Here is a 14,412-nt window from a genome sequence, read left to right on the forward strand (position 1 = left end):
ATAAGTTAATACAAACATTATTAGTATTTAGTTTATTTATGTTTTTGTTTTTTATTTATTTTTTATTATTTCACGCAGATTACTTTAATGTGACAATGTAACACAGCAATGTTAAAAGCAGCACAGCCGCTACACTCATGGCTGGAGGCGGAGCTTCAGCCACCATTGCTTCAGCCTTTGGGGGGTCAGCGGAAACACAATTGATACCATACCGAGTAGAGCGAAACCGAGTGGTGCAGAGCCGCGCAGGATAAAACGAGCCAGTAGAAAAGGGGCATTAGTCAATGTAGGTACTTCTCCATCAGCTTTGCACATTCAAACCAATATTTATGCTCTTTTCTCTTTTTAATGCACCTCAAGTTCTGTCAAATTGAACGAAGAGCATCTTTGAACATCAATTTTCGAGTCTTGCCACTGATTCTCAATTGGATATATAGGTCTGGACTTTCACTAGGCTATTCTAAAGTGTAAATTACTTTGCTCTAAACCATTCCTGTCTTGCTAGAGGGTCAACCTTTACCCCAGTCTTATGTCTTTTGCAGCCTCTAACTGGTTTAGTTCTTGGACAGCCCTATATTTAGCTACATCCATCTGACCAGCTTCGCCACAGCATTGTGCTACCACCACCATGTTTAACGGTAGAGTGATGTGTGTCCACACATAGTAGTGTGCTGCCAAAATGTTCAATTTTGGTCTCAACTGTACAGAGCACCTTCTTCCACATGTTTGCTGTGTGGTTTTTTGTGGCAAAAAGCAAAAAGGATTTCTTTTGACTTTTTATCAGCAATGGCTTTCTTCTTCACACTACTGTCGACAGATTCTCTCATTTGAGCTTTGGATCTCTGCAGCTCTTCCAGAGTTACCAGGTTATAACCTAACTCTGCTTTAACTTTCTCCACCACTTTAACCCTGGCTTGTCTGGTGTCTTCTGTGATCTTCATGATGCTGTTTGTTCACTAATGATTGCTGACAATCCTCTGTGACCTTTAGAGAGTAGCTATATTTTATAATGAGATTAAGTTACACATATATTCACTCATTTGGAGAGCACCAAAAGCAGTTCCCCTGGATTTTATTTAGATGTATCAGAGGTATCAGATTTTCATAATTGCCCACCACTTTGTGTTGATTGAGATCATATAATCCCCCCCAAATGGTATTTGTCCACATCTTTTAATCCAGGTTCTTTTAAGACAAAGTAATACTTTGAGTACAGTTGTATCTACTCTCATCCACTGTCTTCTAACTTGCAAGACAGTCAAAAATGTTTAAATGACATGTATTATATTTTGGAAGAATCTTTCCCAAAACCATAGATTTTCCCACTTATAGAACTCTGTAGTTCCAAGAAACCCGTGCAGAAGAGCTGAGGGAGCACTGTAGCATCCAAGCTATTATCCAATGGAGTAGCTCCGGCATGTGACTCATCAGCATCAGACTCCACTTAAATGACATCACGATGCATGTTCCCTGCGAGCCCCGTCAGAGCCAGAACACGGCACAGCAGCACGGCCGGATGAGAAATACTCTTCAGGAAAGTGACGGACGCAGGAATGTGACACATGATTTGTCATTTTGGTGACGGCCCTGGGGCGATGACGAGGGGTCATTTGTATCTTTTGGTTTTCCTCTGCGAATCAAAGCACGGTTCTTCTCTTGGATGGGAAGAGAGTGTGCTGAAGACCTAATGATTTTTTCTGGCTCTGTTGGTTACCCTGGCTCTGAAGCCTTACAGTCAGATTAAAGCCACATATTCAACCGAAACATACGGTTATATGCAGAAATCATTTAGCCGTCTGCCTAACATGCATCCCCTTCCCCTCTTTCACACACCCACCCAACCCCCTTCCAGTCAAGCATAGCCCAGGATCACACTACACTGGCTAACCCATCAAAGGCCTCTTACGTGTGTGTGTGTGTGTGTGTGTGTGTATGTGTGTGTGTTTATGTGTGCCATCAATAAGCACAAAGCAGGAGAACACAAGCAGATTTACACTCACCGCCTCCGAATCTTCAAATCCATGCAGGTACAAATTGTCATACATGGAGGTTTGATATTCTAACGAGCTCCTCTAGAAGAATGAGGGGGGGAAATCTGAGTGGAGGCGGAGGAGAAAAGGAGGGAGCACCAGAGAAAAAAAAGGATTGTTGGGGTGGGGGAGATGACGACAATTCCTCCTCTCCACAGCAGAGAATTATTAAAAAATAAATATCCCCTCCTGTTGGATCACGCCCGGTCCTTTGGAGGCGCCTCTCTAGACGAATGCAGCTTCTCCCTGCTCTCCTAGTGCTGCTGGCTGCCTCACGTTATAGGATGGAGACGGTGTCCCTGGAGGTAGCCCGATCCTGGCATTTCATCTTTATCACGCGTCTGCACATACAAAACCTACACACAGAGGCAGAGAGGGCAGCAGTGGCAGCAGCAGCAGAGGGGCTGTGAATCCTTCCTCAATATCCAAGCCTGATGACAGAATCGGAATACAAGGAGTTGATTGGCTGAATGGTTGTCCACTCAGCCTGGATGAGCACTTTTTTTAGTGCAGTAAGGTAGAAGGATTTGGGGAGGGGGGTGACGCTTTAAAGGAGTGGAGGAGTATCCGCTTGGTCTCATTTTACCTTTCATCCTCATTCTTTCTATTTATACACGCAAGAAAATAGTCTTTTTATAGAAAATAGATTTTTATAGATGGTGGTCTCCCTATACAGATTTTTTCTCTTTTTGTATTTTTGTCACTTAAATTGCTGAGATCATTAAACAAATCAAGATAACCTAAATAAATACAGAAGACAGTTTTTCAATGTTGATTTAATTTATTATGGTATAAAAACAATCCAAACCAGCTATGCCCTATGTGAAACAGTAAATGCCCCCTTAACGTAATGACTAGTAGTGCGCTAATAAATAGCGATGCACCGATTTAAAAATTCAGGCCGATATCGTTATCCAATATTAATATCGCTGTTTTGGCTGATAACAACCACACCGCTGATATTTCTTCTCTGCTTCAGTTAAACACCCTACAGTCCTGCACTGCATCATTGTAACTGTCGCATGTCCAAACAAATATCATATGGCCGACCCCCTCCACTGCCCTCCCACTTCAGAAACACATACACAAACAGCAACAAGAAGGTAATAAATATCGGTTATTAATATCGGCCCAGTTATATGTAAAGATATAGATATGTAAAAATTCAGACATAATAAACGGTTTTTGAGCATGAACAGCCTGTTTAAGGTCACTCTACAACACCTCAATCAGATTTTAAATCTGGGCTTTGACCAGGCCACTCTTAATCCTTCATTTGGCTTTTTTAGTAATTTGGTCCTGCTGCAAAACCCCTGCACATGGGCTTGAGTTCACAAACTGCTAGTCGGATCTTCTCGTTTAGGCCTTTCTGGTAAAGAACAGAATGCAGGGTTTCATCAATAACAACGAGTCACCCACGTCCTGACGAAGCGAAACAGTCCCTGTTCATCACACTTCCACCACCTTGTTGACTGTCAGTTTGATGCTTATTTTCGTGTCTGACTCTAGATGTAGTGGGACACACTCCTTCCAAAAAGTCTTCTCTAGTTTTTTACTTAGTGTTGTGCAACAATAGGTTTGGTTTTGCTATGAATAACTATTGATAGCATCAATTTGTGGGTAGCACCATCCGTCCCGGTGGGACGTGCCTAAAACACCTCCAAGTGGAGGCGTCCAGGAGGCATCCGATACAGATGCCCGAGCCACCTCAACTCACTCCTCTCGGTGTGGAGGAGCAGCGGCTCTACTCCAAGCTCCTCCCGGATGGCCGAGTTCCTCTTATCCTTAAGGGAGGGCCCGGCCACCCAGCAGAGGTAGCTAATTTCAGCCGCTTGTGTCCGGGATCTCGTTGTTTCGGTCAAGACCCAAAGTTCATGCCCGTAGGTGAGGGTAGGAATGTAGACCGAACATTTGCTCAGCTATGACGGAAGAATAATGACGAAAAGTTATTAAAGCCATAAAAAGTTGTGTTTACCCCAAGTCATATCGAGGACACAGCAAACATTTGCAAGGAAGTACCCTGAAAGACAATTTAACTGTTTGGCCTAGATGCAAAATGCTGTTCCCCATCGTGAAACATGGTGGTGGTAATATGATGCTGTGGGGATGCTTTTCTTCTGCAGGGACTGGGTCACTGGGTCAGCAATGATGGGAAGATGTATGGAGCTAAATACATGGGAGTACTGAAACAACATATTTTTGAAGTTGCAAAAGACTTGAGAAGACGTTCTCCTTCCAGCAGGACAACAACCCTACACTTGCAGGCAGACCTACAGTGGAGTAATTTAATCAAAATATATTCAAAGTCCAGACCTAAATCCAATTGTAAATATGTCAGAGGACTTAAATTGAAAGTACTTAAAAGTAAACCTGGGCAGAAATTCCAGTCTGTAGATGCTTAACGCAGGTAGACCCATACCACAGAATACTTGCAGTTGTAAATGGAGTGAAAGGTAGTTATTTATACAAAGTAGGTTTTAGAATGGCCCAGTCAAAAGTCCAGACTTAAATCCAAAACAGAATCTATGGCCAGCTTGAAAATGTTCACAGACACTCTCTCTCTCCAATCTGATTGAACTTTAGCTATTTTGCAAAGGATAGTGAGATTAAGGTGCTACGCTGGTATACAAATGCTAAACCAATGTGGGCCACAACTTCCATAGTTTTGTTTGTAAAATATTCTAAAGACCATGCATCGTTTTCCTTCCATTTCACAATTATGCACAAAATTGCATTACATAAAATCCAATTAAAATATTGACATTTGTGGTTGCAATGCGACAAAATGTGGAAAAGTCGTGAAAGTTTTCCGTTTATGACTCATTAGGAAGAGTAGTCGTCTTGCGATCCAAAAGTTGTGCGTTCGATTCCTACTTCCTCCTGCTACATGTCAATGTGCATTAACCCCAAGCTACCTACCAATGAATCTGCGCTTTGTCGGCACACAAGAGACTGGAATTACAAGTGCCACTCCAGCCAAAATTTTGTAAATCAGGGAATATCTCTACACTTGAAGTGTTCAGAAGTCAGAAAGAGTCTCCGAACAAGGGGTTTCCTAATCTGGAAAGAACTCTGCTTCAGCGCTCCTCCAAGAGCAAACAGCTAATTAATATGGTAACTCGCCACGGGGGGGTGTGAATTGCAATCTGTCAAAATGACTGATGGCCATCCGATTTTTTTGTCACCTTTAAAAAAAAAAAAAAGGTCAAAAACTGAAAATATTTCATTAACGCGACCTCTTCAGCTACACAAAAAATGCATCAATGACCTAATAATGTTATTTAATACCATCCAGCAATATGTTAATGTTTTTCCTAATGAACATTCGCTCACCTCAGGTGGCCAGATGCATGAAACTAAAAGTAAAACTGACTGCATGTAAAACTAATCACTTGGGGGTACTCATAGAGGATTGAATTGTCATTCCATAACAGGAAGTGGATCCTTAAATGTGGAAAAAAATTACCTAATTCACAAAGATGCTAAACAGTTGGACACACTTGATCCCACTTTACACACACACACTATTCAAATGGGGACTCCATCAAAAATGATACACACTCTCTAATTTACTCATGTTCAGACCTGCATAATACACCAACATACATGGCAAGACAGGAAACTGCATGACAGGTCTACATCCCAGGCCTTCCCTTGTGATTCAGTACCTGTCTGAGGATAAAGCTCGTGGAGGTGGTGCTGCCATCAGATCTCTTCAGACGGCTTCTCCTGGAATAGGTCCCTCGGTTTACCTAGGTGGAAAACCAAAATCGTTACCTGAATCAACAGAGATTTTCTCACCATATCTGGTGAAACTGATGAACATCCATAGATTACTGGATGACGCAGTTTTCTAACAAAGTCGACTGTACAAGCAGAAAGGTTGCACTGCATATAAAAACCCACAAGCAAATAGGACTTCTTCTAACTTTACCATTTAATGTCTTTCTTTTTTTCCCAAAATGATCTAAATTTAGCAGCAGAATTGATCTCAGGGGGACAAACTTAATTATCTGCCTGTGATTTGACCCATTTCTGTTTTATTCTCCAGAGTTAATGACAATGTGACCATTAAAAAGTCTGAGCCTACTTCCCTGAATTTGTGAAATGGGGCCATTAATCTGGGTCAACATCTTTCTTTGGCCCCTCAAGTAAAAAAGTGTCCAAAAGCACGCCAGTGATGTGAAGAATGAAGTCTGGTAATATGTTTCTATTAATATGTGCACTTTACCCCAAAGAGAAATTAGTTGTCTTGCAGGGAATGAGGCATTTCTTTCACTTTGGCAGCAAGGATCTACTAATTTTAGACATACATAGAGGCAAGATGCTGGAAAAGTTAAGCAAAGGAGGTTAAGAGTTTCTGCTGCATAGATAAGATTTTTTGTTATGGATGGAAATATAATATAGTGAAATATATCAGAGAAGATTGTTACATGTATAAACAATGCTGACATTTAGTTCAAAGTTTATTCTCAAGTCCCAACACAGAAAAGACATCTACAGTAGCTCCCAAATGTCTACACTCCTGGCAAAATGCCAGTTCTGTGGTATAAAACAGATAAATCATATAAGATAAGTAATTTAAAAAGTGTACACATTGTTTAATGTGACATCTATCTTGTACAATGTAACAAAAATTGAGAGAAAAAAAAGAAAAATAATTTGAAATAAAGTTCAGATGTGGGATTTCTTCTTTTAATTGCCCTAGTTTATAGAGGGGTAATAAATAATCACAAGGCTCTAGCTGTACAAAGGTATCAGTCAGGACAAGAGTGCAGACAGTATTTAAGAAGTGGAAAAAATATGGAAAAACAAAAATTGTATTTTTTTCCAAAACTGATGAAGAGACAAAAATGCAACTGGTTAGAGAGGCTGCCACGAAGCTGCCAACATTACCGAAAGAGCTGCAGGGCTTTCTGCCAAGTTGCAAAACAGAATCCTTTTTTTCTTGTCAGAGAAAACCATCACACACCTGTGGTAAATCTCCATCAATCTTGGGGGGAATTTAAATGCCACAATTAAAAGCTTTGTTTGGCATAAAAACCAGAAACAAGATGGTGGCAGCATCATGCTGTTGGGTAACATTTCTTCAGATGGCACTAGAATTTATTGTCATGATGGATGAAATTATGAAATGAAAAGCATCAAACAATCAATTTTGACTCCAAACCTTGAGGTGTCAAGGAAGTGAAGAGGATTTTATTATCAACATTACAGTGAGTCCAAGTAGACATCTGAACAAGGGCTGTGGACAATAGATGTCCTCTGTTGCGTGTGATCAATTCATGTTTCGTTGTCTCAGAAAGCCTAAACGCAACCCACCTTTCAGCTTTATTAAAGGGTGAATAATAGCAGTGATGACTGACCTCATTCAGGTCTGAAGACATCCAGGGAATGGGTGAAAATTAGCACTACTTAACATAATGCCAAAAGCTGTTTCTGTAAATTATATTAAATATTTATTTCGCACAGCATTTAAACAAGCTGTGCTGTCAGTGAAAGGTTTTAAAAGTTGGACAGTTAGAGGGTCTTCTTCACGTTCTTCACTTTTAATCATTTATTTTCTCATGAAAACGTTTTTAGATGCTGTTCGTTTTAATTTTTGCCTGCTGGTATTATGTTTCTCTTATTTTTCAATGCTCTTTTAGCGTTATAGGATCAACCCATGAAGATAAGCTTATTGGTTAAATATGCCATGTTTACAGGGTTAAGCAATGTCCTTTTTAAAATTAATACATATAAATAAATATACTGTATGCACCTAGAATATTTTCTGAGGTAAAGGGGATTTATCCTGATACAGTTTAACATGTTTTCCCTCTTTTTTTAATTTTTAAATAAAACTGAATATTTTTATATAATTCTGCTTTAATAAAAACTATGGATATACCATACTTTGTATCTCAATAGTAGTCTTTCTATAAAAAAAAATAATAAAACTTGAGCCAACCTGAAAGATGGGCGCTTGGATGCCCTCTCCTATTTTGTTCCGGATGTAGATGTGTCGGGACATTTCGGCCAGGACATCAGTCCAGAGGGCAGGCTGCTCCGGCCCAGCCCAGCGCACGGGAGGCGGGTTCCTGGCTGCGTGCTCCAGCTTCACGCTGCGCGGCAGAACATGAGCGCTCCGCGGCTGCTGCTTCCTCCACTGTCCGCCTGCAGACAGGCGCTCAGAGCCAGCTGCGCTCAGACACTGTGGACGGCTCCACTATGTTAACATCGGTGGGGGGGAGCTGCACAGTGGGATGCTCCACGTAACTGATTTAGTTCTGAGATGAAGATATTTTCTGTTTAAAATTAGCCTCTAGTGTGCAGTTTATAAAACAACAGGAAGTCAAATAATCTAAATATGTGGCTGCGATTAACCAACATTATGACCACAGGGTGTTGGGTCGGGGGTGGAGAGGGAGTGGTACCTGGTGTGGTCTTCTGCTGCTGTAGCCCATGTGCTTCAAGGTTCAATGTGTGGTTATTTGAGCTGCTGTCACCTTTCTAGCATTTCAGATCATTCTACCTTTTCTTCTCTGAAATTATCAACAAGACATTTTGCTTGATGCTGCTTGATTCTCTCTTTTTAGGATCATTCTCTGTAAACTAGTGATATGATTGTTGACGGACATCCCAGCAGCCCATCTGGCACCAACAACCATGCCACATACAAAGTCTCGCCTTTAAAATCCTCAATCTGATGCTCAGTTCTAACTTCAGCAAGTGGTCTTCATCACATTTCAACATCTAGATAAATTAGGTTTTAGACATCTCATTGATGGATTCCAGTTAATATTGTTTAACTGCTTATCATAAAATTCTGTATCTCACTGTTTTTACAAACTGAAAGTAACTGAAAGTGAAAATAACTGATCGTTATTTACACTTTTATCTTCATATTACAAATGACCATACAGTAATTTTGTTCATTCTACGAAGCTTAGTAAGATCACAGATACATAAAAAGTGATTTCCTCTAAGTATGCTTCATTCTGGGTTCAATTTGGGTTGGAAGAAAGTAATTGTGGTACGTTTGGAGAGGAAACTCAGTGCATGTGATTAAGAAAAACAATATTTAAGATATCTGACATGTCTATGAAACCATAAATGGCATTGTGTGAACAGTGGGAATGAAATTTCAATATCTTCTATAAAAAAAAATCATTTTTATTTATGGCTAGCCATCCTCAGTACACAAGATTCTGACATTGATGTATTGTGTACTTATGCTACAATTTAGGATTATAGATTAATTATAGTTGCTCTATACAACAGGGGCTCCTAAAGTGTGGGTTGGGACACCCCGGGGGGTCACAGGTCACCAAGCCCTCCACACTCCTCAGAATGTGGAGGGCAAAAAGGGACAAAATTAAACAGTTAAATATATCATAATATATCATAAAATAAATATGTCCTATGAAATAAACAATTGTACTATAAAATAAAAAAAATATTTTTTAATACATTAAATAATGAATACACCATTAAAATTTGAAATGCACAATTAAATACTTGTGTCCATTAAATAATTAAATGTCATTTAAAAAAATTTATTTATTTAAAATACATATAAATGTTTCCCTCTATATATTTATGTGACAACTAAATAAATATAAAGCGAAATACTTCTATGTATTTGTCGGGGGTCGCTAGTTTCTGGCACTGTTGTTTTAAAAATCATTGGCTGAAATGTTGGGGAACCCCTGCTATAGAAGAGCACAACAAACCATAATTTTAGGCAGTGCTTTCTGTGTTTGTTTAGTTTATCTTGTGATCCCTAAATGACCAAGACTTACAAGTAAGAAAGTCATCCTCGGGATGTTAATGCAATTAAATCAGCTTCATTTACACTGAAACAAATAGACCAATCTAATTGCAATGTGATAAGGCACTTTGGATTTCTGCAGAAAAAACTTCATTTTTCATATTCGTTGAATGTTTTTAGCTCTCATCCCCAGGTTACTGATTAATGCTTAAATGTACTAATGAAAAAGACACGACTCCATCTTGTTCCAGGTGTAACCCCAAAATCAATATTTTTTTAGTTCCAGTGACTCTTTTTTTCAAATAACAGGTAAGCAGAGATCAAACAACTATTTCCAACACTTTATATGTTGATAAACTTGAGGAATTGTACCCATTCAGAAAATACTGATTAATATAATTTCATCATAAGTGATATTTTTCCCTATAATGTATTTTTATTTGTATGTGTTTTGTTGATATTTTCCAACGTTAATAGCTTGTTACAAAGTCATCCTTAAGCTGAGGGGAGATAGGGAAGGTTTTTGGAAACTGTGTGGTCTTGCTTTGTCCAGTAGATGGCAGTATTATCAAAACAAATGCAGCAGCAGAAACGCTGTGAAGAGTGACTTAACATGGCAGATATTTTTAATAGCGATTGACACGTTATGTACTATATGCATTTCTGTCTTTCCATATGTCTTCAACTGTTTTCATGATTTTTGTTGAATAGGTCATATACAGTCAGGTCCATACATATTTGGACAGGGACAACTTTTTTCGAATTTTGGTTCTGTACATTACTACAATGATTTTTTTCATGACACATCTCAGATGCAATTAAAATGCAGACTTTCCACTTTAAACAAAACTTATTGTATGGTAATAATCGTTGCCAACTGTCCAAAACGTAAATCTGATTATCCTAGCTAAGCCAAAAAGCACAGCCCCCTATTTGCTAATATACCTGCCTACCTTCCGGTATGAACCAAGACTAAAAGAACGAGAACGTAGATACAATAGGCTAACATTGGCTTCGTCTATGGGTTGGCTGGGCTCTGCTTTAGAGCTAAGGTGGGGTGCTCTTTTATCCAGAGGAGCTCGGTGTAAAGCTGATGCTTCTCCACATTGAAAGGAGCCATTTGAGGTGGTTTGGGCATTTGATCAGGGGGCCTCCTGTACACTTCCAATTAAAGGTGTTTGGGCACATCCCATTTTGAGGAGGCTCTGGGGCAGACCCAAAACTCGCTGCTGGGACTATTTCCCTTCTGGCCTGCAAATGCCTTCGTATCTCTCAGAATGAGCTGGGGAGTGTCGTTGGGGAGAGGGTTGTCTCTGCTCCCCTGTTGGACTTGTGACCTGTGCTATCCGATATTAGATAAGAAGACAATGGATGGATGGATGGATGGATGGATGGATAATGCTGTTCTAATTCTCCATCAGGGCTATTTCGTTACTTTCTACTGGTTGGATGGGGTTGGGGGTAGGTTTGCCTTTTTTTCTGACAGGAATATTTGGTTAAAATTTAGCCAGTTTGCTGCCATCGCCTTTTGATTTCTAACATTTGCTTAAAAATAGAGCTTACAACTTTAGAAAGTCTTGCAGGGAAGCTCTTCCATAACTCAAATGTTGAAAGTTTGAGTGGCACTTACCTTCAGTTGCTATTTTTGTACGGTACCTGGGTGCATATACTCACCTGAACATGAGTACAGTTACATAGCACAGCCTCCAAATTGTTTGTTCACTTTGCTTTAAATAGCTACCTCTTTTTTTTTTTCAATTGAGGAGAAAGAGGCCACATACAAACCCCTCTGTTACTGAACATTGCACAAATCCATTTAGGAGACGGTCCAACAATGTAAACACGCTGGTCCACTGGCACAGACAACAATATTAAAGTGCAAACTTTATTTTTGTCTGATTGCATGTGATGTACGGTGTCCCAGTGGCATGTCATGGGTAACGTCTGGGCACTTCATATCATCCGCTGAACAAGTGGAAAGGAGCCAAGTTTCTCACAGACTTATGTCTGCACATGTTCAGGCTCACTTTGATCAGACTAATCTTCGAACTAATGTGTGTAGTGGATTATGCAACGCCAACCTGGAAGAATTAAGTTGCTTTACTCTCTTTTTGAGCCGGTCAGCTCTCTTACTGACCTAATTTGTTGCTGGCAAAAATAATAATCTACAAAGACTGGATTTTTAACTAAAGTGTTGCGTTGTTGTGTTTGTTATATTGAGTTAGGAATGAAGTAAGCAAAGTAAAAAATCTCATATATTTGCAAGCATGCAATGAATGAAACCACCTTCTACAGACAAACATTTATTAATCGCATGCTCCAGTAAGAAACTCGCATAAATACATGAATAAAGCGTACATAAGTCTGTCTGTTTTGGCGAGCTGGTGGGTTTGTGGGCAAATTAAAATGTCAGACAGCAGAGCACTGCACCTTGCTGAACGGTGAGCTATAAACTCTGCAGAGCCATCCGTTGGTGTGAGAACTAAGCTGTTTAGTGAGTAAGTGTAGTTGGTATTCTAAAAGTAAAAACAGAAATTAATCTTAACAGGACCATCCGTGGAGATATGAAAACAATCTAAAAAATTTCATTCAAGTGTGTTCATTTTTCAGTGTTGCACACACTGTGTCGTGAATTTACTGCCGGATCACCAGCTTCCTCACTGACCAGCAGCAGGTGAGGCTGAGGACCTCCTACACAAAAACCATCAGCACCACTCCTCTTCTCCCTGTACACAACTGACTGCACATTAGCGGACCCGTCTATGAAATTCCTCAAAGTCTCAGATGATCCCACTGTTATTGTTCTGATCAGGGACAATAACAAGGCTGCAAACAGACAGGAGGTGGATCGACTTGTCCACTGTTGCAGTCAGAACCACCTGGAGCTTAACACGCTCAGGACAGTGGAGATGATGGTGGACTACCTTAGGACTCTCCCCAAACTGCCTCCCTCTCACAATCCTCAACAACGCTGTGTTTACTAATGATCACTTCCACTTCTTAGGAACGACCCTTTCTCAGGACCTGAGATGGTCCTCACACACTTTTGTCAAGAAGCCTCAACAGAGTAGAGAACTGTACTTCCTGCGGCAACTCAAAAAGTACAGCCTTCAACGGGAGCTGCTGGTCATCTTCTACACTGCCATCATTCAGTCTGTCCTGTTTTCATCCATCTCAGTGTGGTTTGGCTCATCCACAAAACAGGACAGGTCCAGACTGCTGCGAACAATCAGGTCTGCAGAGAGTCATCAGGACTGACCTTCCATCTATCCAGTACCAATACAGTTCTAGGGTCAGGAAAAGGGAAATTAACCTCTATGCAGACCCCACACATCCTGGACACAAACTGTTTAGACTTTTACCTTCAGGTCAGCACTACAGAGTGCTAGTTGCAAAATCCATGTCTTTCTTTTTCATAAAATATTGTATATATACACATTTAAATTTTTTTATTTTATTTCTCTTTTATATTTGTAAAACAAACGTCCTCATTAAGAGCAAAGTAGAATCAAGGCCAAATTCCTTGTGTTCACAAACTTGGAAAAAAAAAGCTGGTTCTGATCTGATGGAGGCTCTGATTAAAGCCTGAGACCATTGCATCCACAGTGTGCCTGTTTACGTTTCACGTGTTTGGATAAAGGCTCTAAGAGGAATCCACTTATCCAGTCCCTTTTTAGGAGCTTTTTCTACTTCTATTATTTATTAGTTCTGCACTTCTAACCTGCCCTCAAAAAGTAGCAACACAGTCAACATGCAGCACAAGACCAAAAACCAGACCTCCATGCATTTCTGTGTTTCTCTTCTCTTACAGGCAACATAAATATTTAAGACATCACCTAACAGAACAGAAAGGAAGATGGGTCACTGAATATGAGTAGCTTGTGCCTCCTTCTGTTTGCCCATACACCTCCTACTAGTACTGGGCAAAAAATGGAACAAATTTTTAGTTTAGCGGATTAATGTTTTTGCTGACTAAGTTAGGTTTCGCCAACTTTAAGTCAGTTAAAAAAATTCACAAGTTTGTTCCTTTCTGTTGTGGACATGCCTCAAAGCGTCTGTCAGGCTTACTATGTGTACACATAACGTCATTGTGCTACGCAACAGCAGCCAGCTCAAGGCAGTTTTGAACTGCAGTTATGAAGTGTTCAGTTATTCTTAAAGTTATGAAAGATGACTGACAGTCGTCTTAGTGTTTAGCAGTTCATGTTAGCTTCAGCTAATTTTTTATCTGTATAATGGTTTAGCGTTGGCAAAACTAATATTTTAGTTAGCCGGATATGGGTTAGTCAAGCTAGCTTTTTGGCTAGCTGTCCCCACCACTGCCTCTTAGCTTTGACCTTTGCTCTCCTGCCTACTTCAGCTCATCATTCCGACAAATTAACTTTTAGTTTAGCGGTGCAAGTCGCTCTCAAAATAATACGCTGTTTTTGCAAAATGTTTTTCTGACCTTCCAAACTGTATTTGTACTATTTAACTTATACAAAATCAAACTTTTTTATATGACGAAGGTCAGCATTAATATTTTGCTCTGCACAAGTTCTGTATTTCAGATGCTGTAAAGGAAATCCAAATTTAGAAAATGTCACCCGGCTGTTGGCCTTCGACTTCCAGCATCCTCTGTACTTAATG

General features: G+C 39.9%; 1 protein-coding gene and 1 long non-coding RNA gene across 4 annotated transcripts in view; one reads left to right on the forward strand and one right to left on the reverse strand.

The window, feature by feature from the left end:
• Positions 1-8,192, reverse strand: part of LOC124861210 (voltage-dependent L-type calcium channel subunit beta-4-like) — a 30,035-nt gene extending 21,843 nt beyond the window's left edge. The window contains exons 1-2 of one of the 2 annotated variants that reach the window (XM_047354740.1): positions 7,981-8,192; positions 5,699-5,782 (exon numbers count right to left, since the gene is read on the reverse strand). In XM_047354740.1, the coding sequence (XP_047210696.1) occupies positions 5,699-5,782; positions 7,981-8,043 (147 nt within the window). In that variant the 5' untranslated portion in view covers positions 8,044-8,192. Of the gene's footprint in view, positions 1-2,000; positions 2,448-5,698; positions 5,783-7,980 lie in introns of those variants that run through there. The other variant, XM_047354741.1, reaches the window with a different exon arrangement.
• The window catches only part of LOC124861212, an 86,776-nt gene that overhangs the window by 22,353 nt on the left and 50,011 nt on the right, over positions 1-14,412 (forward strand). The gene's annotated exons all lie outside the window — the stretch shown is intronic.

The sequence above is a fragment of the Girardinichthys multiradiatus genome, chromosome 24, assembly GCF_021462225.1.
Source record: "Girardinichthys multiradiatus isolate DD_20200921_A chromosome 24, DD_fGirMul_XY1, whole genome shotgun sequence".
Classification (NCBI taxonomy): Eukaryota; Metazoa; Chordata; class Actinopteri; order Cyprinodontiformes; family Goodeidae; genus Girardinichthys; species Girardinichthys multiradiatus.